Consider the following 27,194-nt stretch of genomic DNA (forward strand, 5'->3'; position numbering starts at 1 on the left):
TAATGGCAAAAGTAACAGCGCCACAATATAGATTTGCCCCGCGTCTGAATCCGTCCAGCTCGTTTCTCTATAGCGCAGCTCAAGTGACTTCCCCTAACTTTCTCCCGCGCGCCCATATACTTAGTCCCCGTCGAAGACGGGCTGTCGTGCCATCATACTTCATGGTCCTTCACGGGTAAAGGGCACGCGCTGAGAGAAAGAAAGCAATCCTCAAGCGGCGGCGACAGAGAAATCACACATTCTGGTTAGGCCTTTTCACGCTGACGGCGCATCCTTGCTCACGCGCAATCAGCCGCCACTTCACAAAACCGGTGAGACTGAGACGATGTGCGCGCATCCGGCCAGACATCTACGCGTCCTTGTTCCAGTCGCTCCGATGTTCGCGGCGCGATGACAGAGTCACCGTTGCTAAAGGAGGGCATGGTCGACGATGGTTTTTCGACTCTCCGAGCTGCTGCGAGGGCCTCTTTCGTTTCTGCGATTGGCCTTGTGAGAAATCGCGAGCTTTCGTGCAACGAGGAGGCAGCAGCGCGGAACGCATCCATCGGCGATTTCCGCAACCACCACCTCTCTCTCTCCCCTCCCCCCTTTTCTTCCTGGTGTCATCGCGTGTAACGTGCTACGCACCTTACCTTACGGTTGCTGCGTGTCGCGTGTGGGAATGTGTCTGGCTATAGGTAACTGCGTGCGTGCTGAGACCTTGCGGTTTTTGCGGCATGTCGGGACACCAGGAATATACGGCGCAGGTCTGACCCCGTTCCCACTTCCCGCCCACCATGTACGTATAGCTATTCGTTATTGAGGTCGCTCTGGCTGATGTGTTTTTAATGAACTTTTAGACGATATTAGTCATCATACACGTGACAGCCTGCAGGAAGCAATAACACTTACTACAGGAAAAAAAAAAACCTAGTCCAGCAGTAAGCGAATTTCAGTAAAACTTCATTTGGGCCTAGCTGTTACATAATTCTGAACTTAAACTTACAGCGCAAACACCTTTTGTGGTCCGTCTTAGGTGCTTGCGCTGTAAGATTAAGTTCAGCGGCAAGCGGCAAAGAGGAACGTTTGAATGTGACGATTATTCAAAGACGAGGCTGAATCAATACGAAGAACGACCCCGCCGTACAATATATCTACGCTATAGGTGTCACGATCGAACCTTAGCGCTCGTAATTTTCTTGTGAGTGTCAGCTAAGATTAATTTATGAACACCAAACCTGTGCGCATTCTTACGAAAATGCAGGTTTTAAGGTACACCATTTGACGCAGTAACACTCATCTACAGAGAGCGGGATCTGTACACCATGTCTGCGGGCTCCAATGAGTGGAGGCTGCTGGATGGAGACAGTCTCCTTTCGAGCCCGCTCTGTCGATGGGCGGGCAGCCTCCCTTGGCTCCTCTCGCAGCGAAGTCTCGCTTATCGAGCACTTCACCCGATAACGAGAGGATTCCGAGCAGTCGACACGCAGGAACAGGTGCGCAAAAATTAATAGTTTGCCGTATCTTCAAGCAACACTTAAAAAGTGAACCCAGCTGCGTCATGAATGTAAGTTACGCAGAACGATACCAACTTGTTAATTACGAGTTGTCTATCGCCATTGGCAACCACTTACAAGAACCACGATGCAACAGCTATTGCACTACCAGGGTCATGCGGTACAGCTGCTAAGCGGAGCTTTTCAGGAAAGTGCTCGTATCTATTGCACTAAAGTGGTCGCTGCATGCCTTAAATTTCAGTTTATGCGAAGTGTCGCTGTCGTAGCAATAATAATAATAATAATAATAATAATAATAATAATAATAATAATAATAATAATAATAATAATAATAATAATAATAATCCAAACCCTTACGCCAGGATGTATATAAGATGCGCCACTTACGCGAGTTGAAACCTTTAATATGCACAGAGCTCGTGCATTCGTTGAGCACTTTGGAAAATAAGAGTGTCTAAACAAAATACAAATTGTGATGCCGTATAGCCGAAAGCAGGTCACATACAGCATAATATTTTCCGCGAAATTCGATGAGCACCTCTGCAACCGAGGAGATACTATTTATATTCACGTAGCTTCTTTCTACGATCGCACTAGTTTGCACATTGCCGTAAGTGAATATGATCACACAGGCGTCGTAAAAGATGGGTATGCACACAGCTTGCGATACAGTGTATCTGGCCCAATTTTTGCGCCTCCCATGTCTGAAATAAACATATTCTCTGGTGTGTTCATGTCTAGACAACAGCGGCCATGTCTGCAGCTCATCACTTGCGCGATTTGTGCAAAATCAACTTAAAACCAACTCAGCCGCCACCGCTACCAATCGCTATCACGTCATTTCTCCTTTCTTTTTTTTTTTCTTTTTTCTCCGACAGCTGTTCAGAGCGTTATGCGAAACGCCGTAGAGAATGGTACCGTATTCAGTTTGGCCATCTGAAGTTCTTTTTAACGTGCACCGGTATGTCGATGCACGAGTACCTATACATTTTGTCGCACCGTAATGCATCAAGCAGAACGCCATAGGGAATGAGACATTATTGCGGCGGGTAAGAGAGGCAGAAATGAGATACGAAAAGGGGAAGGGCAACCGGAAGACAAACATTCACTTTGCCAACCTACACTGGGATAGGGGCAAGTGGAGACGAAAAGGCAACACGTTACACGGCACAAAACTGGTTGAGCCCTCTTTCCAAGGAATTGGTCATGACACGAAAGTGAAACGTGTATCCTAAGAGCTAGTGATGAATTTGTTGGACAACCAAAAAAGTCTACAAAAGTTCAGTTTTTTTTTATTAATTACAGTTTCGCTCGAAGGGCGAAGCAATGGCAGCGATAGCAAGCACGCGAGGCCTCTGCTGCTGTGCCGCGTAAACGGCCCCCCGGAGGCTACCAGGCGTCATAGGTATATCCGACTCGACGGCAGGACTGGGCAAAGATACTTTCCAATTGTATTTGAGATACAGATACAAGATACTACCGTAATCATTGTATCCGAAACGAGACTTTCCATTTGTATCTTCAGATAATTTGACACATTCGCAAGTTTCTTATTATAGATCTATATAATGTAGCAGCAAACGCGTATGCACGAAAACGTTTGCTTGGAAACTTCTTAACTCCGACCAACGTTGTTTCATTTGAATGAAATGTCTGTTCGTATCTCAATGTTTCTCTTTCTTGCTCTAAGTATAATATTTTCATTCCGAAACAATTTACTGGCGTTGCTTTAGCTGCTTAACGTGAAAGCTCTCAACGTGAAGCGATGTCAGCGGTTCTTGCCTGTCGCTTTTGTAATTGATGGGAGCCGCTGCTCTGCTTGCCAATCAGCTAGCGGATTGCTAATTACAAGAGCTTCAATAAGAAGCCTCTGCACGATGGCACAAATGCCGCTGTACTGTTTACCTTGTCCGTAAATGTATTTCCGTTTACGCAATACCGGATCACCGGATAGGTGTACAGGAGCAACAACGCTGGTAGTGACGTTTATTTTTATTTTTTTTTTTTGGGGGGGGGCGCATCGTGTATACATCTAGAGAGCACATAAAGCTGCAATGGCTCTGCCACGTAACTCTTTTCCACCAATAGGAACGCGCAGACCTCACCGCCTGCCCTCACAGGTGGGTTCTGGCACAAAGATAAAAGAATATCGCTGCCTTTAGTTTTATTCAGGTGGATTAGTGGCAGCAGTATCAGCTTGAGAAGCGCAGTTCACCTAATGTTTATAGTTTCGCACGGTGGTGTTGCGATAGCAGTATCTTGTGTCCTAAGATACACGATACAATTTTTTCATGTATCGGTAATACAAATACTGCTACACGTCTTGCCAGACGTATCGTGATACAGATACAAGATACCCAAATAGTATCTATGACAGTATCTAAGATACATGGATCTTCGATACTGCCCAGCACTGCTCGATGGTGAGTGTGTATGTGGCGAAACTGTCGTTAAACATCCGGGGCATCACGCGCGCGCCCCTATATACACGTTGGAAGGTGAATCGTCGCGGCACCACCGAACGGCGACGGTTGTCAGGGATCACCTCCGAATTAAGAAGCGTAACGAACGCGCAGGAACGCACTACCATCTTTACTACCACCCAATGTGTCCAGGCTACCATGCATTTCTTTTTTTCTACGGAGTGACTCAGTGATAAAACAAATGATACCTAAATATCCTCAGTGCAACAAGTACACGTCATCAATAGCCCAATTTTTTTAATACAGTAAAAGCTTTATAACCTTGCTATGCCTACTTTCATAACCATTAGGAAGGCACAAAACGGCAAAGTAACACCATCTCGCGGATTGGCGTCATGATGATAGCGTGACGTACCGTACACGGCACAGATATTCGGTGGCTACCAGCATAAAACGCTTTCGTGTTAAAAAGAAGACGGGAACGTTAGATTCGTTCAACTAGGTCGCTTGAATGAAGAAACTTCAGCAATGCCTTCGTCGCCTTCCGGTGTGAGGACCGTATAAACGGCGGATTATCCGGTGCTTCTAATTCTGCTTGGCGCGGACTGTCGTTTCCCGAAGCAACTCTCGAATCAGGTTTCGACGTAAAGATGCGTAAATAATGTCCGCAGTGAGCTATAAATGTTTCGTGCTTAAAATTATATACGGCATAGGAAAGATAGCCTGTGCAGAATATATTACAAAAAGCTAGTTGGCATAATATGGCTGTGAAGCGACGGGCCCCACAGGTGCCTTGTGTTTTCGTTTTATCGAGAACGAAAGGCTCCTAGCTAGCACGGGCTCCTAACGTCAAGCTGACTTTTTTTTATTTTAGTGAGTGCCCGTTTTACTTCCACTCTGAAAATCACGCAAGCGCTTGCACTCTGGTCTTTGAGTGTTGCCGTCAAAGCGCACCACGCAAGTACTGAGCACCAATTTTAACGGAGGCATAGCTAGACTTCACCAAGTTCGTGGTCGACACGTTTTGTTCTTAGAGAGCATGCAGTTGCCAGGGCCTATCTTCATAGGGCTTCAATTCTGCGTGCTCAGCTCGGCTTCCTAAAAAGTTGTCAGTTTAACGTTTTGGTGCTAGCTGAGACTGTATGCGAGTGCCACTAGATGCAAGGCAGCACGTTGCATTTGCTTGCAAAACCTCGAACCACTTGGACGTCACAGGCGTGCCTAAGCACGCCTGTGACTTAGGTACGTCTGTGACTTGGGTACGCCTGTCGGCGGCTGGTTCAAGAGACGCTTCGCGATTAACAGCCCTGACAGATGCGGCGTCGGTGGTTTGTTTAAATGCAGTGCCTCCCACACTTGTGGTTCTACGCGGCTGACCTGCAGCTACTGGTGGGCTTCACTCCAGCGGTCATCCTTCTCGTCAGGTGAGTTCACTTGCGACACGCTCGTCACTCATTATTAAAACAGATTAGGGAGAATTTTTAACGAAGGTATTGCAAAGTCAGAAACAAGTCATGTTCTCAAGCATCCTCAGGTCAATACTGTTGCAGTTCTTGACTTGTGCGCCCGCATGTCTTCATTTACAGAGAAAGAGGGAGGGAGGGAGGGAGGGGTGCAGACATGTTAACCAAAAGGTGTCTCGCTGGATACCTTACGCTGGGGGAAGGAAAGAGCGGATAGGAAGATGAGAGAGATTGCAGAGATATAGTCCTGGGAGGAAAAAGGGGTGACTGCGTGCACTAGTGTGGAGAACACCACTCGGTCAAAGACATCAGCACATGTCAGTTGTTTTTCTTTAAAAAAATGTCTCCATTGCATTTTGGGCCAAAGAATGGTGAGGTTGTTGTTCAAGTATAGCGCCTGAATAAACAGTAGACGATCGTCCAGTCATACCACTGCGTTCAAGGGGCGTTGTTTCCGTTACAGTAAAACCGAGTACAGAGGCAAATTAAGTGGTGTATGCTTGCTGCGCTGTCGCAGACACCGCCATTCCAATGAGTGTTGAATATGCTTTTGTGAGAGTGAGGCCTGCGCCCACAGCCGACCGACACACTAGAGATGTCCCACGTTGCAGCAGTTCGGGTGTATACATCTGAATTGCAGCGATGGATTCAGTGTGCGCATTCTAGTGCACCCATTTGGTGTATTCCACTCGGCTAATGAAAGTGCGCGCGCCGGAAGGCGAAGCTGCCTCGCAGTGTTTATCCTTGAATATGGAATTAAAACGCAGTGGTCTCCTTCGTGCTATGTTCGAGCATCGTTCTTTGCGCAGTCATGCCAATTATGTTGCAATCGCCAGGTGACCAGTGAAAGAAAAAAATAATTTTATGACGTTTTCCTTACATTTAGTAGTTAGGTTGCACGGTTGCCCATGTCAGCTGGCCATGAAATCCATGACGAAATTCTGACTCCGCACATATAGTAAAACTTTGAACCGCAAGAAGTGGACCATTTTACATGTGACTTTACCGATCAACTGTACAGCACCGCGCAAGGGTGTCACTTGTGCAGTTGCAGACGTTGTAATGTCTGAAGTCTTGAACCGTAGTGTTATTCTTCTTGTCTGTGAAAGTATGCCGCCGCCAGATCAGGTAGATGTAGTCGAGCCGTGCAGTGTAGACGGGGCTGAGGTCACTATTTCTTATATAAGAGGAGTGAATAATTGCAGCCGACGGTATCATCAGCATCAGCAGCCTATTTTATGTCCACTGCAGGACGAACGCCTCTCCCTGAGATCTCCAATTACCCCTGTCCGACGCCAACCGATTCCAACTAGCACCCGCAAATTTCCTCATTTCATCACCCCACCTAGTCTTCTGCCGTCCTGGACTGCGCTTCCTTCTATTGGCACCCATTATGTAACCCTAATGGTCCACCAGTTATCTAACCTACGGATTACATGACTTTCTGTTTCTCTTAATGGCAACTAGATTATCAGCTATCCCCGTTTGCTCTCTGATCCACACCGCTCTCTTCGTGTCTTTTAACGTTACGCCTAACATTCTTCGTTTCATCGCTCTTTGCGCGGTCATTTACTTGTTTTCTAGCTTCTTTGCCAGACTCCAAGTTTTTATGCCCTAAGTACGTGGAAGAGCGTGAAAGGTTGGACAACGACCTTACGCGTCTCGACAGCGCACCGTTGTCGGAGGACGTTATTTTAGGCCCTTGGCCAGATGCTCAATCGAGTTTCAAGGCCATCCAGGCATTACCGAACTTTTTAAAAATTATGGGCTTGGATTGCAGACTTTGAGCATGCCAAATTGCTTGCCATATGTTCTACATCTTCCTTCTATCGTCATCGTCACCCATCATGCACCTCTTCCCTCTTTCTTTCCCTCTTCCCCTTCCCCCAATGCCGAGTAGCTGGCTAGAGGAATATACCTCAGGCCGACCTCTCGGCATTTCGTATCATTAAACTTCTCTCTCTCTCTCTCTCTCTCTCTCTCTCTCTCTCTCTCTCTCTCTCCAAGTTTTTGCCCCATATGTTAGCACCGGTAGAATTCATTGATTGTACACCTTCCTTTTCAATGATAATGGTAAGCTTCCAGTCAGGATCCGACAATGCCTGCCGAATGCGCTCCAACCCATTTTTATTCTTCTGTAAGTTTCCTTCTGGTGATCAAGGTCTCCTGTGAGTAATTGTCCTAGGTAAACGCACTCCTTCACAGACTCTAGAGGCTGACTGGCGATCCTGAACTCTTGTTCCCTTGCCCGGCTATGAATATCTATGTCTTCTGCATATTAATCTTCAGCCCCACTGATACACTCTCTCTGTTAAGGTCCTCAATCATTTGTTGTAACTCGTCCCTAATGTTGCTGAATAGGACAATGTCATCTGCTAATCGAAGGTTGACGACGGTATAGGACATACTTCGTCTACAAGTTGCAATTGCAAGTTGAAGTTGAAGACGATTCAAACACACACCATGGACGAAACGATGGCCTGGCCGCAGGTGCAAATTCCGATTTAAGAGAAGCTCGATGTGCACAGACATTTACGTTGAATTTCATATGGAGTAATTATAAGGAAACGCTAGCGATACGGTACAGGTGTACCGTACAGTACATATCCTATATACCGTACAGGATACAGTAAGCGGTACGGTGTCTAACGGCAGTGAAGCCGAGGAAATACATGAATGTTTTTAGTTGTAGTTACGAAATAATTCATGTGAATGTAAAATTTGCGACGATCCTGCAATGTTAAATAAGAGAAAACGGAGACGAAAGAAAGGAAGACCTGCTGTCAGTGGGAGCCGAGCTCGCTACCTGCGCATGACGATTACTGAGCTCTGCCAAATGAACTACACCTACGGCTGGTGTCCACTTTCTTTGCTGTTTATGTATATTTAATCTAGCCCTGGAAGTGTTAGGCTTACGAGAATTTATCTTTCCAATGACATGCCTTGTGGTTCGACACACAACCAGCGTCTGTGTCTGTCCATACGTCTTCCTTTCTGTCCATGTCTTTCGTGCTGCTTTACCGTTCCTGATGTCAAGCCAGCTATAGTCCAAGCTTCCATTCTTGTAACGAAGTAAAAGTCCATACGGCGCGCACGGCGTTGTTACGGAAACGCAATGCAATGGCGACGGTTCCTGGGGCTTCGGAAAAGCCACCCAGCGCCAGTAATAAATTGGTGATCCGGGAAAAAAGAATAAGAACTATAGCGAACAGGTATCGAGCTCCAAAGCTTGTGCAATATGCTAATTTACACGGGAAGCAATGTTTACGCATGACTTCGAATAATTCACTGCGCCTAAAACGTGTGCATGTGTGTCCTTGCAGGTGGCCCAAGGCAGGATTGGCGCTGACGCTGACCATGGTCCTGGCGTGCACCGTGTACATCGCCCTGCAGACGCTATACAGCGACCTCTACCCAGTTACCATATACTTCGCGGAAGACGTCATGTACGTTTGTGTATTCCAACCCTGCTGAAAACGTATCCGCATGCTGTTGAAGAATTTCATACGTTTTCCGTACTATTCCTGCTCAATTGACAAATATTAAGTGTGATCAACTCCCATACTATACTTTGTACTATATCCCCTTATGGATATAGCACACAAAAATATATCCGCATACATAAGGAGTCGTTGTATTGTATACCGCGCATTTTTGATAAGGAATACTCGCTTCAGAGGATTATTTGAGGTGCCGCCGTCGCAGCCTGTCACTGGCTGCGTACACCGCATCCCGCTGCTAGTTTAACTCTGTTGTACGTCCTCAGATACCTACAGGGTGTTTCACGTAACTTGAACCGCACTTTAAGAATATTCAAGTGCCACGTAGCTGGACCGAACCAAGGTAATGTTGTTTGCCGTCGTTTGGAGATACTCTGATTTTTTTTCTTTTTTGCATTCCGCCTAATTAGATTAGTGTTAGACAACAATAACGTCTCGTCAGGTAAAAGAGTTGTTAGAAAATGAAGCAGGTCACTGACCAAGGTCAAAATACAAATGAAATGACGTTTAGGAATCCCTACGGATCCCTTGTTCACAATGGAATGTCGGCTAAGCACAAGGTTCTTAAATAGCGTTCGGCACATGACGCAAAGTTCGGGAGTACACGTGGTTTGGAGTGCCGGGTGATCTATTGATTGCGTTATTTGTCGTTCGAATTATCAAAGAGTCGAGATTGAGCCTCGTTGTCAAGTTTCTCTCTGTGGCCACGATACGCGCGTTGTCGCAGTTTATCTCGTGACCCGTCTTCTTGGCATGCTCTGCGAGGACATTTGTCACTGTGTGGCCTTTGGCGGCATCATTCTTTCGCTCGTTGAGACGTACGGCTGCAAAAATTTCCGCTCTCGCAAATATACGCCGGTTCGCAATTGGAATCATGTACGCCAGGAAAACGCGCCCGATGGAGAGGATCCTTCACGTTCATCAAGTCACCTTTAAGCTCGCTTGATACCACGTGCGCGATTTGTACACCACGCTTATTAAAAACACGAGCAAGGGCTTCGCTAACCCCCGAACATGCGGGACAGCAGCGCGCTTCTGTCTCGATGCTGAAGCGTTTGTGGCTTGTCTGTCAGTCTGCTAATTACTCATCAGGAACTTGGTTGTCCTCCGACTACAATGCTTGGGGCACCCGTTCCTCGCTAGATCCTCTTCAATAATCCGAAGCTTCTCTTGCAGGCTGCTTGCATCAGAACAGGTCCGGAGGGCCCGGCCCGTTCAACTAACGAACAAACCACTGAGCGTTTGTGGGCCGTCGGATGAATTGACTCTAAACTGAGGTATCTACTCGAGTGGGTTGGCTCATCATAAAGAAAAACAATAAAAAACGAAATCCGATGTGTAACACCTGCTGGAATTACGTACAGTCGCCACATTATGGCGATCTGCTATCGCTAATCAATGCAACAGCTAATTATGTTGTTCTTGCTAAGACTAATGTAGACAGGTTGCTCCAGGGGCAATCCCTCAATTTAGTAAGTTAGCACTTTCGCTCTCTACCGTGCCCTCAGATTTACATCTGGGCTATGGGAATATTGTAGATGATGTTGCGAAGTACCGAACATACTTAAGATCGCGTTTAGTGTCACACTTGGAGGTGTTGCAAAACATGTTAAATAGGACTCGGTGACTGTAACGTGCTTTAAATTAGGACAAAAAGCAGAGACGGCAGTACGCAGTGGTACGTTGCGTCCCCGGCTCTTTTCTTTATTATGCACTACCTGCAGGGAAGGAAGGGAGGAAGGAAGCAGGAATAGACGGAAAGACAGGGACGTTAGCCAGTCCTCAAACCGGCTGGCTACCCTGTACTGGAGAAAGGGGTAGGGGGAGCAAAAGATAATAAAAAAGGGATGCTACAAAAAAGGGAAAGAAGAGCCAAAAAAAAGAGAAGGAAAGGATAATACGGCACTGCTTAAAGTCTGCCTCTAAGACCAGTTCTCCGCAAGAAGCGCCACAGGAGGCGTGGAGGAGGAAGCGCCGGGGAGAGCGGGCGCCTTCTGTGCTGAGGACGGTCTCGGCCAGCGTCCCAGGACCCTTTCCTCCGCCAACGGGCGTTTGTCAAGATGTCCAACACTATTGAGAGTTATTTCCTGGGCGCACTGAAGCGGGGACACTCACAAAGAAACATGCAGTAACATCTCGGTCACACCAATACGCCATTAAAGAGGCACTGCAAGACATCCTGGCGACGCAGCTGTTTCTTTTTCTCCTAGTTTGTTAATGATTACTGTAGCGTAGAGCGTAAATTTCATCAGCCGGACATCAGCATTTGTTTTGTTGCCTGCAAGTTCAGCCCGGGCGCTAATGTGGCCGTATCATCCGCACCTGCTGCCACCTACCTCGCTAACTCAAACAACCTTCGAGTCATTTAGACTCCAACGTTGCGTTGGATATGTCTGTTCTTCGTGAACCTTTTTAATTTCTCGTGAAAGTGATTCCCACCTCCATAGGTAATCCACCTGAACAGGCCCAATTGCACTTCATGCTCTGTGCTGTTCAAACTATAAAGAAAAGAAAAACCGCGGTATATCGTCCGAAATGATACGCGGAAAGGGCAAATAGCAACGTTGCAGTGATGATTTTTTTTAATGCGTAAGCATTTTTATGTTTACCCAACGAGAAAAACCGTCCGTCCGTTCCTCAGACGATCGCTTTCAAGATAGGGACCGCAGCAGTGAGCGAATTCACCTTCGTGCTGACTCTCGCTTCTACGCGAACTAAGCGGCGAGAGTACAGCGATCACGAATGTGTCAGTCACCGCACTCTTTGCCCCCATCGCAGATCGCTTTCCAGATAGGGGCCGCGCCATGCGCAGCCGCCTCCGGGGTACAGTTGATCACGGTTCATAATGGTTCGACACGGATGGATAAGGCGCTAAAGAGCGATAATGGCTTAGAGTGATCGAAATGTCATCAGTGCACCTGGCACCGCCACCTGCAATAGATTGCTTGCGTCATCGATTCACCTTGCGCCGCCTTCCGCAACGGTTCGTGTCGCCTCAGCGCTGTCGTGTATACTGGTCGGATGAAGTTTCATAACACTGATAATGACATCGGGATGCGTGGAGATGAGCAAGTGACACAATCCTTACGCATGCTTAGACAACTCCCAGAGGAGTTTCGGCGTGACTTTTTATTGGTTGTGATACTTTCACGTTTCGCAATGATGTGAAAGATAAATTATTATTATTATTATTATTATTATTATTAGTAGTAGTAGTAGTAGTAGTAGTAGTAGTAGTAGTAGTAGTAGTAGTAGTAGTAGTAGTAGTAGTATAGGCAAAGTAGCACCACAGTTTGACAGCATTGAGCCAGCTCAGCACAATACTTCTGTCAAGGAATTTAGGTTAAAGCGATAGGTAACCTCACCAGACCTCGTTCCTGTGCATTGCAAACGCCAGCTAACAGTGGGTAAGAACAATTTCATGAAGTGTACCGGAAAAGAGAAAAAAAACTTGACAAGAATTTTTAGTTTACGCTGACATTGGGGCACGAAAGACCACATCAATGCAAATTTGAATAAGAAACAATACAGAATATTCCATTTGAATAAAAGAACAGCTTCTCGTATTCGTAAGAAAAAAAATCCACGTCACCTTTTTAACGTATGATCTGTGCAGCCGTGCCTACACTGCAATAAATCTAGTAACGTCATTAAAGTTTAAACAGAGAACGCTTCTACGACTAGCCGTTTAGCGGAGTCTGCCCACTGCAGTCTCGATGGGCAGCAGGTGTGTCGCGCTCAATCCCGCATGCACGCACGTCCACACGCACGCACAAGTGCATGCATACGCGCACTCACACAACCGTGCCCGTGCGCAAACGCTATATGCAGTGACGATGATGGCAACGCCTGATATCCCTGGCACTCATTCTGGCCAAGCGGTTGCCTTTACGAACTGAAAAAGTACCGGTAAATCACCTGGTACCAGCCGAAAAAAAAAGTGCCTTTCGTAAAGGGCGCGTACTAAACCTACTGATGGCAAGTGACGGGCATCACAAACAGAACAAAAAGTTATGCATACACTGCTGCACACACTCCGTCGTGCACAGGCACTGCAGTCGAAGCATTGTGTGCACGACGAGAGAGGAGGACCAGGCAACTTATGGCAGCAAACAGAACAGCTGATCGCACTGCACAAGTTCGACAAACAGTGACTCGATGGCTACCTATGCGCCGACTAAGTATCAGGCAAATCGTGAGTAGGGAAGGAAGCGCTGGAGCTAGACTCGATATCTTAACGGAAGACATACACGTACTTCATATCGGAAAAGCTAGTTTCAGTACACATTGATTTTAATGAGATTTAACATCCAAAAGCAACACAGGATGTGTAAGGGAGCCATTGTGAACTCTGTGAATAAGGGGCTCCACTTTAATTCTGATCACCTCGGTATCTTATTGCGCATCCAAATCTCGGTACTGTAGCGTTTTTACATTCCGGCTCCTCCGTAATACTGCCGCCGCAGCAGGGAATCGAACCCTCGACTTTGTTCTCAACAGCAGAATGCCCTAGCCTCCGCAGCGGGTGAGCTTCAAGAAGCAAAAAAAAATTAAAAAATGCGCGAAACATTACTTCGGGCGCGCATCTTGATCAATAAAATGTCACGCGGTATAGTGTTATTTATTAAAATGAAATATGCACTCGTGCTAGATCAAATATATTATATAGCTGCATATCCCATTAGCTTTTTACGCTATATATGCTTCCTACACTTCATTGCCTCATCTGTGTCGCTCCTATTGGCACTGCTGACATTCCTTGGTAGCGTACTAAAGCTATTCATGCCTTATTTAATGTTGTGACATCTTTAGCCCTATGCACACATTAAAGGAAGACACTCGGCCCTACAATAACAGCCGGAATACCTTTGCGAGGCTATATATCCGCCTGTAGCAAGCAATTTCCACCTCCTCTGCGCAGAAAGTCTGCCACTGAATTTCCTTTCCAGTCGGGTGCTAAGCAGCATGCAATTTTTTTACTGATCTTAACTGCGCTATATCGGTATGTTATACGCCGTTGTTGCTCCACCCGGTGCGTACACCTTGAGGCTACAGCAGAATACATCGCGCTACGGGGCACTGTGCGGGCACAATGTCGAAACCAACTTTCACTGTCATGCAGGAAGTCTCGTCGCACGCACACGGAAGTGTTCAAGCGGCCCTTCTCGCACGCGGGTGCCTTCTCGCTGGGCCTGCTGCTGGCCTACCTGCTGCGCTCCTCCGGGCGGCTCGGCCAGGACACCAAGAGATCCCCGTGGTGGGCCGGTGGGGCGTGGCGCGCCGCCGGCTGGGCCGCGGCCTCAGGCTGCGGCTTCGCCGTCCTCCTGGGGGTCGAGCAGTGGCACAAGGGCCTGCTACCCGGACCAGCGGTTGCAGCCCTCTACGCGTCTCTGCACAAGACTGCGTGGGGACTGCTCGTCGCCTGGGTCGCCTACGTCGTCTGCACAGACCGAAAAGGCACGCCGCGACTTCACATATACGGTTCCAATTGTCCGCTGCACATGTTGGGTTTATTAACACGAAAGCCTTACACTGCCCATTGCACGGATTTACGGTCAACTCAAGTGCATCAGAAATCTATCTATCTATCTATCTATCTATCTATCTATCTATCTATCTATCTATCTATCTATCTATCTATCTATCTATCTATCGATCCATCCATCCATCCATCCATCCATCCATCCATCCATCCATCCATCCATCCATCCATCCATCCATCCATCCATCCATCCATCCATCCATCCATCCGAGTTGTTACACGCCACGCCATAATTAATGGAAGATGCGCAGGCCTGCTTAATGCAGAAACTGCAAATATATCTAGTGGAACTGGTTGCTCATGACAAGACGCATCTAGTTTACTTTCTCTCTCGTAATATTTGTCCCTACGCAGATACACAAGATAATGGCGCATCCTCTGCATTCGCAAGGGCAGAGCCCATTCGACAAATTCCACGCATCATAGCATGGAGATAAGTAGAAACAGTTGCATATTCGTCATAATGGCACTTAGCGATATAATATAAAATGGTATACGCGCAAAGTCGCGTCACCAATAACACTGCAGCATTTCTGGTGGGAGAAGACTTATATACAATAAAATATCCACGAAACCAGCGAGTTATGCACCACGAGTTCGACGACGAGCCGCGCCAAACGTTTCGCGTGGACATTGGCCATGATGCTTCCAACTGTGCCGAAAATAGACGCGCTCGCTCAGTCTCTCGTATACTCGTGCGAAGAGCGAGCTAATGAGCGAAATAAAGCGGACACCGCCGCGGTAAGAAGGCACATTATAAAGCGATAAAAAAATGAACAAAGGCAAATCTTGAAGCTCAGATAAAGGCACAAAGTCATCAGAGTACGCGAAAATAAGGGCCTCTCGCGAAAACCGCAACTGAATGGTGAGCCTTTCTTCAGTGACCTTTGTGACCCTCATAACTCGGGTTTGCCTCTAACGAGGCACACATGCGATCACTGCTGTCCATCCTCTACTGTCGGACACTGTTGTCGTTGAGATGACACAGCGAGGAATGCATTGTAGTGAGCATAAATAGATATTAACAGGTCCGCTGTCTTTTGCCGAAGGTTTTGTTCTTCTTTTCTTTGCTACCTAATGCAGATGAAAAATACCCTCCGAAAAGAACGGAGTATAAAAGGTAGGTAGAGGAGGTATATGTATATATAGTTTCTGGCTGAAGTATAGATTGTGATAATTTGCACCCGTGCGAATACATGAGGTATCGCTGTCTGTCTGCACGGAATGACACCCGAAGAGATGGTGTGAAAGGAAAATGCAAGAACCGCACATCGTGACTCTGCCGGTAGCGTGGCCGAGTAATTGAGATATTCCTTTGAGACATAAAGAATCGGCTTTTATCTCAGTGTGGCGCCACCAGCTGCAGACAACGAAGCATCCATGTCCATGTGAGCAACGTACTGCACTGAGCACCTGGAGGCTGCGGGTTCGAGACAGATTTGATGCAAGTTTCGTTTGCATTTATTCTGTCCACTTTTCACATAGCCGAAAGAAACGCGCTTATCTTTAGGGTATATACGCTCTAAATTACAGCCTTTATGGTTTAGCTTGTCCTGTGGGAATAATCGCCATCAATCTTTTGTTCATTATTTTTATTAAAAGCACTGCGTCCGCTGCTTCCCTGTCGGAAACCCTATGACATGCTAAGACACACACGGCGTACCTGTAAAAAAATATGGCGGGATCGCAGCGCAGGAATGAAATACATGCAAGACTAATGACTATCATTCCTGTAAGACAAGGCAAACTCTAAACTGTGTAAAAGAATTTCGGAGTGCATGTTACGCTGAAATTTCTGCACCCTAAAGCATTAAACCGGGCACAACAAAGCGCCCATTTACCTTAACACAAAGTACGAGTAAACTTAAATTTACTTAAAGATATCGATCGAATCTCTCGAGGTACCACTTGCTTTACACCAATGAAACTTCGCATTCTAGCACGCACGATCTCCTTAGCAAAATTGAATACCGCACATACAAGGCGCACAAGACTGCGCAGACTAAACCCTTCACTGCAACTCAGACCTCCGGCCAGTCTGCACCGACGCGAAGCGTCTCTTCTGTGTCGGTTGTGACTTGGAGTTGCCTTCATGAATACCTACTCAGCACTAATTGGAATGGCTGATAGTCTTGCATGTGATCTTTGCGGATGCGAGGAGAACACTGACCATTTATTTTGCCATTGTCCTCAATTTCGAGCACAAAGACAATCTTTGTCCAACACATTGAGGAAATCAGATGATCGTCCTATGAGTGAGCAGACAGTACTAGAGCACCGTCCCCACCGATCATCGGCTCAGAAGGCAGTGAAGGTATTCTTGTGCTTTCTCAGAACGTCTGGTTTGCGCGAGCGGCTTTAACTCAAGTACTGTCCGTACACGTCTCTACACCTTCTCTCTCCTTTCTCTCTCTTCCCCTTCACCCTTCCCCCAGCGTAGGGTAGTCAACCAAAAGCTTGACTGGTTAACATCCCTGCCTGCCCATATTTCTTTCTCTCTCTCTCTCTCTCTCTCTCTCTCTCTCTCTCTCTCTCTCTCTCTCTCTCTCTCTCTCTCTCTCGCTCTCAACTATGGCACCATGTTCTCCGTAGGCGCCTGCTGACAACTCCAGGCGTGTTGCGCGGTCATTTTAAGGTTAAGGAATCCTGATCTTGATGTTGACATTCTTTTACTTATCATTTCCTTTAACAAGTTGCCAAGGCTGTCTGTCTTCTTTGAAATCAATTAATCATCAAACGTCCCATATCCACTGCTCACACATGAGTCACAACACTGCAACGCTGTCCTTGCCATCCTTGCCGGTCGGCAAAAAAATATTTACAATTTTTTTCACGTATGTGCCATGCTTGAAATCAAGTGATTTGTCGGCCGCGGTACTGAGCAGCCTTGCGGAAAGATATGCTACTCCGGGACGGCATTAATCAGCTAGCACCACACATTGAATCACGGCAAGCTGCGTTCACCTTTCACCTATGAGTAATGCAGTGAAACAAGATAAATACTTCAAAAGTAAGTACAGTATTGCTTGAAGCGGGTACCTTCTCCTCTTAAATAGCACCTTTCTTCCATTGAGCTAGGCACTCTGCAGTTAAAACCAACAATATAATTTGCACCCGCAATTTGGACCTGGTGGGACTTCGAGCTATTCACTCAAAGAGCGCGCAGTGTCGACTAGTTTCACCATTCAGATCAGCATTGCCCAGGCACGAATTCCCAAGGAGACAAAATAAAGAAATGCTGCCAATGAAACAGGCTTGCGCTCGCACCCAGCATAAGCACTATTATCTATCGCTATCGAAAAGCTCCTCGTAAAGTGAAAAAATAATGCCTGGTGAACAAACCAGTGTCGATGTTTCCGTTGTTTTGAACGCTGGTCATTCCAAACAAAAAGGATAGTTCACCTCACTTCATGTGTGTCTGAGCGCGACTGGGTAGAGTCTGTTGTTTCCCGCATCGCAGGCATATAATGTCATCGCACTAAAGGAGTCAAATAATACCCGTACTTTGACCCGTACATACACGATGCGGAAAGCTATGTCCCATCCCAATGTGTGCACTTGTCCAAGTGCAAACTTTATCTATACACAAAAAGAAAAACTACCGTCGTAGAGTGGAAGATCTTTAGCAATACAAAGTGATATCTTCGTCTGGGTGAATCCTGATATGTAATCAACGTACACAGTAGCCAGGAAGTGAGAACAGGAGAAATTAGTGAGAACAGACATACCGGGTGGCTACGAGGAGCTTCAGTTGCGACGCGAGACAGCATCAAGTGAAAAGTGATAGAGCACCACCTCTTAAACATTCCACGGGTTCAACGCGCTGGTGTTCACAAAGTCATCCAAGTGAATATGCTGACCATTCACAGGTGACAAGTGGTCATGGTGTCGGGGCATGTGCCTTATCCAGACACGGCTTAATTCCTTCAGCTCATAGCACGAAAATAAACAGGGCTTTTGAGACGGCTATGCGCGAAAAAGTGAAACGCTAGGCTTGAGAATTTGTGCATTCGAAGAGGCCATAGTTAACACCACAGATTGCTGAGCGTTATTTTTTCAGTGTTCTCTTTATTTCGGTGCTTTACATACATATATATATATATATATATATATATATATATATATATATATATATATATATATATATATATATATATATATATATATATATATATATATATATAACTGAACTCACGCCTACTTAAGCCTTTCTCCTACCTTCTGCTCTTTTCACATCTAAGGATCACATATTATTGATGAATCGTCTTATGAACAAGCTTGACGCCTTTATCAGGTTCTCTCTCTTCGCTAGCTGTTACGTGTTCCTGTCACAGCGCGCTAAAACAAGAAAAAAGGGCGATATGAAAAGTATAGTAGCAGTTGCGTGTCATTACTGGCACGTACGGTTGTCGTATGTGCTCCTTCCCGGCTACCGTAGTCCCTAGTTCCGCAGGATGGTGCACAACCTTTTCAGTGGAAGACAACATTGTGCCGAAACCATCGACGACATTTGTCCATGTAAGCGAATAGCCGGACGCTTCTATGGAAAACTATTCGCTTTAATAAAAGCATTATGCGCTTGAAGGCGTTTGGTATATTTATTGCAGTGAGGATATTTAGGTAGCACTCGTTGTTTCACTGCGTAATTCCGTAGAGAACATATCCGTTAACCAGAACATGTGTAGAGGTAGTATATGTGGCTGTACATATAAGCAGATTCGCCATATGTGTGTTGTCTCCAGCGGCGAGAGCGCTGACGAGGAAGGTGACTGACATCCTCGTCTCCCACCGACGGAGCACTCTTTTAGAACCGCCTTATAGGGGGGAGTGCGGTAGGAGAGGAAGGCTGTCCTTCCCGAGCGCATGTAAACACGGTCCAAAGCTCTCGCGTGAGAGCACGTGCGTCTCAAAGAGTAAGGCAAGCCTCCATGGAGCAAAAAAGCGACGAACATTCAGCGGCCGCCCGTCGCCCGACGTGCGTTCGCCGACGAACGCGCCGCGCAACTCGGTGGCGCGAGAGCACGTGCGCTCTGCATCGGCGCCTTTGAATCCGCGCTGAAATCCACCACGAAAACGGGCGAAAGAGCCAAAGAAGCTATCTCGCTTTGAAACGCTACGGTGATATTAACTGGAGCGTGACAGCTACCGTAGCCGGAAGCGCTTCACGTCCTTCGGCCGTCGACGACGGTGCCGCACGGAACAACACCCGCCATATCGATGCCCGTCGCTGGGCCCGCAGTAAATCGCAACTGCACTCCGCACCAAAGCGTCCGCAGCGCTGCAACCATCATGAGCCTCATCGCTACGTGCAGGCATTCCCGCCCGATTTCTGTCGTGGGGTCCGTTCGTGGCGCTGAGCCGGCTGTCGTTCAGCGCATATCTGCTGCACATCCTGGTGCTGTTCGTGCGCTTCGGAAGCATCCGGGAGCGCCTCTACAGCAGCCACTTCATACAGGTCAGTAGCAGGGCGCTGCTTCTTGTGGCCGCTTGCGCTGCCGACAGCTGTACCCGCGTGCACTGTGTATCGCCTGACCTGCGTCGATCATCCATCCAGCCTGCTCCAGCTCCAACCGAGCTTGTCAAGCAACCCCAGCTGCGCGGATGACAGTTGTTGTTGTTGTTGTTGTTGTTGTTGTTGTTGTTGTTGTTGTTGTTGTTGTTGTTGTTGTTGTTGTTGTTGTTGTTGTTGTTGTTGTTGTTGTTGTTGTTTGGTAGCACTAGTTTAATTCATTGGATATCAGAGCTGTGTCATTGTTTCGAACACTACTAGCAAACATTTTCCCTGACTGTATTCTTTCTGGAAGTACTGATAGTGATGTACTTCCATGCCGAACAAACTATTTGCACTGCAGTGAACTTCAACTGCCTGTTATCAACGCTAGAGGTGCCACTGTTGGGCAATTCACCAGTCGTATATCAGCCTATGAAGTCAGAAATTGTCAGCTGCAGGCAGCCAATGAATTGTAAAACCACTCTTGAAGCAATGCGGCAGCGTTTTATCGCCGATTTTCGTGTCTTGTGAAGTACAATAATTTAGAAGGTTAAACTGCCCGCTAAGAACAAAATGGAGATGAAAATTCCGGTCTTTAGAAAACGTGTTCAGCACTACCTCGAAGTGTTAGCAATACTGCTTCACCAGTGGTAACGCTCGCGGACAACTTTATGTGGCAATGAAGGAAAAACTATACGGAGACAAGGTGCCCAGAAGTATAAGTGTGCTCTTTAAAAAATGTCCCGCATTTTCATTTCCATTAGTTTAGGCTGCAGAAGACAAAACATAAACATCTTATTTATAACATAAAAATTTGACAAAATATACTACTCAATGCTAAATTTTTATCCGCCGCGGTAGCTTAGTGGCTATGACGTTGCGCTGCTGAGCTCGAGGTCACGGTTTCAATCCTAGCCGTGGCGGCTGCATTTCGACGGGCGCGAAATGAGTGAGTGGATGAGTGAAAACTTTTTTGAGCTCTATTAATTGTGTTTTTCTGCGGCTGGGCGGATGAAAAAATATTCGTAGGTGCACGCTAAAGAACCCCAGGCGACCAAATAATTCCGTAGTCTAAGGGGTGGCTCATAATCAGATAGTGGTTTCGGCACGTAAAACCCCAGAATGTAATTTTCAGTGCTAAATTTGACTTTTGGAATTTGAATTCGAAGTTTCGCCCTTATAGCTTTCCCATCATTGCCACAGAAAGTTGTCCAATGGACGAAAGATTGAGGGAGATGCACGTTTCATACGGTTCACCTAGTCGTGCGTCTTCCTCTACATGCGCTTCAAAGCGGTTCATCCAAACCCGTGTTCATTTGGGATGGTTAGCACCATCTTGTCAAACCGCCGAATTTTGAACAGCGCAACACAGGACGAAGAAACACAGCGTTCTGTCCTGTGCCCCTTCGTCCTGTGTGGAGCTGTTCAAAATTCTGCTGTTTGATAGTGCATTCAAGTTCAAATGCTGCGCACAAGCGTTCACATTGCAACCAATCTCGTAAGGTTACGCATGGACCATTTTACGTGCATGCACCAGTCACATAAAGGCAATAACGAAGAAACTCACTTGATTGCCACAACATTCTCACCACGCAGATGTGCGAGTTCATCGTAGTGACGGTGCTGTCGTACAGCGGCGCCTACGTGTTCCACCTGCTCTTCGAGGCGCCCACCACGCAGTTCCTCACCATGGCGACGTCAGCAGTTGCAGGGAAACTGCTGCTGCCTGAAGATCCGCCGGCTCAGCGACACATCACCGGCAACAAAATTGCCCACATTGGTTTCACCGAGAAGCCGCCCAAGGAGTCCAACGGAGCTGAAGGACTACACGGTCAAGGGCCGAAGTCCACCCACCTTTAGGCCTTCTCTTCGGATGTGTACATTGCCGAGTCTTCGCTCCAAGCGCGAGTCTGGCAGCACAGACAGCATGTTCTGACAGCATGTTCGACCAGATTCCTCCATCCCCGCCGCGGTAGCTCGGCGGCTATAAGGCGTTCCGCCGCCGAACACAAGGGCGCGCGGCATCGATTCTCGGCCGTGGCGACCACATTCCGACGGGAGCGGGATGTAAAATCGAACACGTAATGACACTTCGCTGCGCGTTTAGAAGAACCGCAGGTGGCCAAAATCAATCCGCAATCGTTCCTCACAGCCAGGGTGTATATATAGCTTTGGGAATCACTCACACATGACCGGGAGACTACACGTAGAGCTTGACTCTGCAATTTTTAGCGGGCGCCCGATAGACGACGAACACGGACGGGCAAGTCCTGTGTCAACTGGTTAGCAGAGCACCGTAAGTCAAGTATAACCAACGGTTCGCGGAATGTGACGAACTTTTAAGGATACATTAGTCACCGGCTAGCGCCAGCAGTTTCAGCCATATGTTGCGAATTAAAGCGCTCTTGAAAGTGATAGTAGTCAAGCATTTTAAAACCTTGAACGACGGAATCTACGCTACGGGTCGCGTTTAGCCGGACAAACTGTTCATGCTGTCTTGTCCGCTCTGAAGCATAACAAAGGACAGTTCAACTCCTTATCCTTTACCTCATGTTTAGGGTTGTTGATATTAGCAAAGTCTGTTCTTCAATATCGTTATAGCGAGAAGAAAAATAAAGAATGTCCGCTAGCATCATTCCACATCAAAATCAGAAATCGCTAAGCTTCTCTCATTGTTTTTCTTTCTTTTTTTCTAATGTAGATGAATGTCACCCACTTCAAGAACTTATTCTCAAATTCTCGCCCGCGGAAAAAAAAAAGAAACTCCCTGCGCGAGCACCATTTCAATTTGACGGTTGGCCTGAAAGCATGGCACAAAATAAGAGAGAAAGAAAAAAGCGAAAACGCAAGAAGGAGTCACTCAAGAAAAAAGAAAAAAAAAGGTTCTGTAGAATATAACTACAAAGTCTTTCCTAGCTATGTATAAACACTGGGTCTTCGTATTCATTCTGCATGACTCATATTCACAAAAAACGCTCTTACGCTAGAAATGTTCGTAAGAGTAAATCCCAGCCAATACTAATGCTGTACATCTTATTAGTGAAGGCGGCTGGCCAATGGCGAAGCACTTACGAACGAACAGCTTTGTGAATCCAGTCCCCTGTTCAGTGAGCGTAAGCCAATTTTTATGTCTTTACGCCATCGAAAAAGTACACGAGGAGCCTGATTTCGCATTTAAATAAAAGCGTTCGCTCTTCTGCTAGATGCTTTAACAACTGCATATGGAGGCGTGAAAACACAGACACCAGTATCCGCGTTTTCACGCCTGCATTTTAGTGCCATGCATCATTACTGAATTCTGGGGTTTACGTGCCAAAACAACGATTTGTTTATGAGGCACGCCATAGTGGGGGACTCTGTATAAATTTTGACCCCCGGGGGATCTTTATAACGTGCCCCCGATAGTGCGCGGGACACGGGCGTTTTTTGCATTTCGTCCCCATCGAAATGCGGCCGCCTCGGCCGGGATTCGATCCTGCGACCTCGCGCTTAACAGCGCAACACCATAGCAGCTTAGGCACCGCGGCGGGTCCGTGTATCATTACCAACTTGCGCAGCGTTCCATCGTTCCGCGTTTGTGGCCCTCTTAAGAGAATGCATGCAGTTAAAGAGGTTTCGGCATAGGACAAAATCAAAATATACGTGATAAATATTTCTAAAATTTAAAGAAAATGAAATATTAGCGACATGTGATTGAAGCGTATACAGAATGAAATCGGGGATTAGGTGCGTTTCAAGGAATAATGAAGCAAAAGATTAATTACAGGGATTTTTGTTTCACAAGAACGCCAAAAATATTGAGCGTGTGAAGATGTGTAAAAATGTAATTAATTGAAATGAATTCAGAAGTGAGTTGTATATGACTTGGTTTGTGTTAGGCCACGGGAAATATGCTAGCGAATTTGATGGCAGGATATGATGAAATCTAAGAAAAAAAGAGTCTAAGTGGAGCAAATTTTGTCTAAAACGAGTTTTTCTTTCCTTCTTTCTTTCTTTCTTTCCTTTTATTTTTATTTTCTTAAGAAGGAGAAAGAAGATAGCGAGGGGGAGGAGGGTTAACGCTGGCGGTGCACTTCGCCTTCACTGCAACGTTGTCTTCACTGCATCAAAAACTGCGATGCAGTAAAAACGCAGTACGAAGCAATGCTGAGGACAGAATGAGGAGCAGAATTCAATTTTTTTTTTTCTCTCTCAAAACATTAAAACTCCACAACTTACTTAGATGACTGTTATAGTGGCCTTCTATTAAACTCATATCTGATTTTATAATGCAGACCAAATCAATATTAAGGTTACTTTTGAATGCATAATATAGCTCGCATTTTTTATACATCTTCACAACCTAATTTTTTTCCTTTGAACAAAAGTCGCTTTTGTTAAACTTTCAAAAGCAATCATCGTTCGATTTGCTAGAAAGTGGATCATATACCATTTCTTTTTCACAAAGCGCTTGCCGCACCAGTGCGGCAAGCGCTTGGGTGTTTTCTTGCCGTGTTTCTGTTTTCTTGGGTGTTTGCTTGGGTGTTTTCTTGCCGTGGTTCTTGCCGCACCAGTGCGGCAAGAAAGCACCCTTCAGGGTGTAAACATTTTTACAGTGTATTGCACAATTATTTATCTCTAGTATTCCGCTTTTATTTGGGTGGGTAAAAAACTTTATAATCATTGACCATGTTTAAAGGTACCAGGGCCAGTTCTTGATACATGTTGAAGGTGAGCGGATACATTTTGTTCGAAACCTGAAGTCTGCTCCATATTGTATTTTATTTATTTTTTTTTTCATATTAACTCGCGCTCCCTGCAGACAAAATGAGGGCTCCAATCTAAAAAAAAACAAAATGAAAGTTTTTTTAGCGAGACTATAAAAAAAACTTGTTACAGCGTTTCCTTCAACGGCAAGTTTTTCCTTCCATCATCAAATCATAACTGCTCACGCAGTGAAATAGAAAAGCAGAAAAAAAGGTGGCGTCGAACATCCTGGCACACGGTTATCAAAACGTGTAATAAGCCGCAACTTCTTTTATTATTATTTTGTTTCAAAAAAAGGAGAGAGAGGCGAGCTAAATGCTTGGTACGTTTGTGCGCTTGGTGTGGTGTGACCCGCTAACATAAAGGACGACCACTGGTGCAAAAGAGTGCTGTGCCGTGCGAAGAGCGCGTATGGCACGCTCCGCTTCCGTATTGACAAATAATTTTCGACCAGGCGTAACCACTCAGCGAAGCGAACTTGGAGGCACAGTTGCTGCTTCAAGCATACGTGACGGTATGACAACGCGTGACGCTACAGGCATACGCTGGATGTACTATTTCGTGAGCTGTCGCAGAGTGGCGTCTTTTCGTGGCTGACGATTCCCCGTCAGGGTGCGTCGCGTGGCCGCAGTGGTCTGCACATAGGCGGTCGCAAGGATACCTCCGGGGCCACAGCTGTGGGCGTATCCTTCTGTTACCTCGAAAATCCGGTGAACCTTGGTTAACTGAACCTCACTTCATAGCTGCTATTGATTTCTTTCTCTTTTTTTCAGCATTACGTGAACGGCATTTAATATGCGGCGCCACGGTCGTTTGGTAAGTGTGAGGGCGATGGCGGCATTTGACTTCGACGGGACAGCGCTACACTTGAAGATGAAAAGGATAATGAAAACGCATAAGCTGCTCAGAAGTCAAGACACTTGTTAAACGACATAACGACGCGTGTATACTGGAATAATCTTTTATGCAATGTCTCGTTTACCGCGCGGCGCCTCTGACTGATGGCGCACTTGGTCTACATTATCGACAGTGTGCCGAAGATGTGCAGCGCTACAGCGCAAAGAAAATTTCAAGGTGTTCCGTACTTGCATTGAGTATATTTAAATGCTTGACCTCCACTACATAAATCATCGCATGTTTGTGCCTACGTAGATTTTTCGAAGAATTGTGCATGTACATGACTGACTTAAGGCTCTGTATTATCGGACAGAACATCAACGCCAATTTTGTATCCAGCGTCTAGATGAACTAAAATTAAACGAAAAGTATGGCGTTCAAGCCACCTGGCGCTTAGCTATTTGGAACAGTTGGCAATTCCTGTACATAGTTCAAATAATCAGTGCGTGAATGGGTGTACGTGTTTCCATTTTCTACTCGTCTCACCGAGTCATTTCTCTTCGCCTGTCATGCTGATGCTACATCGTATTTCACTAGTCACATGATGGATTTTTTTTTTCTGCAATAAACATTGTTCCATGCTTTCTGATTAAACGCTTGGTTGATCAGGGTTTCTGCGGGACTTCGTAATTTACGACACACTCACACCACGCAATTCATGGTACTGAAAGGCAGACGTGCAAATATGGCAGGTGTGCTTACATTCCAAGAAGGTACCACGCCCGGGCGTATACTGTGTCCTAAAAAAAAATGTCAGAACTGGTCCTATTGAAGAACTCTGACATTTTGTGGGGTTGCATTCTCTGGGGATATATGATACTACGCTGAATACCGATGCCAGCAAGTGCTTCGCACTACGGGTGACACGGCTTATACTTCCTTCTTGGACTGCCTATACTGCGTCATCGTTTTGCAAAGATAGCCGGACGCTTTATTACTCGTCATGAACATTTAGGTTGTTGCATGGAATCCTTGATCGCGGCCTCTGACTACCAATCGAAATGCCTCCTTTACACATTTGACGAATTCTCGACGAATGTGTTTTTGTGGTAGATTCACATAATCAGGGCAGGTGGCAAGCACTTCATAACCTTGAACGAAAATCATGCTCTATTTAGAGCGTAACTTTGCTACACAACGACGGCCGTCATCTCGTCACAAATTTCTTATGAAGCGACCGCCATAGGGCAACGTATAAGCGTATATAATCGCCGTAACCCTGCGGCGTCTATTTCATGCCGCCTGCGTTGTAATGGCTCCATGAAGAGAGTTTTAGATTAGGGGATGCACGTTATCGGGCGTACGAAAAGAACCCAAATCGAGCACAACAGAGCGCGAAGAGCCCACAATGGAGTCTGCGTCCCCCAACGCACGCGTGCGCCTTGTATCCCCTAATCTAAAAGTCTCTAATGACATACCGTGTGGTATGTTTAAAAGCTATATCATAAGAAGCCAACAAACACTGACACAGAGGACAACACAGGGGAAATTACTTGTGCTTAATAAATCAAGTAAAGAAATGACAAGTTACTGGAAATGAAAGTGGATGAAAAAACAACTTGCCGCAGGTGGGGAACGATCTCACAACCTTCGCATTTCGCGTGCGATGCTCTACCAATTGAGCTACCGCGGCGCC

General features: G+C 46.3%; 1 protein-coding gene across 1 annotated transcript in view; it reads left to right on the forward strand.

The window, feature by feature from the left end:
- The window catches only part of LOC142582441 (nose resistant to fluoxetine protein 6-like), a 98,882-nt gene extending 72,711 nt beyond the window's left edge, over positions 1-26,171 (forward strand). Inside the window, exons 10-14 of the mRNA XM_075692168.1 lie at positions 5,264-5,343; positions 8,706-8,828; positions 14,005-14,339; positions 19,737-19,879; positions 21,512-26,171. Of these exons, the coding sequence (XP_075548283.1) occupies positions 5,264-5,343; positions 8,706-8,828; positions 14,005-14,339; positions 19,737-19,879; positions 21,512-21,775 (945 nt within the window). The 3' untranslated portion in view covers positions 21,776-26,171. The remainder of the gene's footprint in view (positions 1-5,263; positions 5,344-8,705; positions 8,829-14,004; positions 14,340-19,736; positions 19,880-21,511) is intronic.
- The last annotated feature ends 1,023 nt before the right edge of the window (positions 26,172-27,194 follow it).

Source organism: Dermacentor variabilis, chromosome 1 (assembly GCF_050947875.1).
Source record: "Dermacentor variabilis isolate Ectoservices chromosome 1, ASM5094787v1, whole genome shotgun sequence".
Classification (NCBI taxonomy): domain Eukaryota; kingdom Metazoa; phylum Arthropoda; class Arachnida; order Ixodida; family Ixodidae; genus Dermacentor; species Dermacentor variabilis.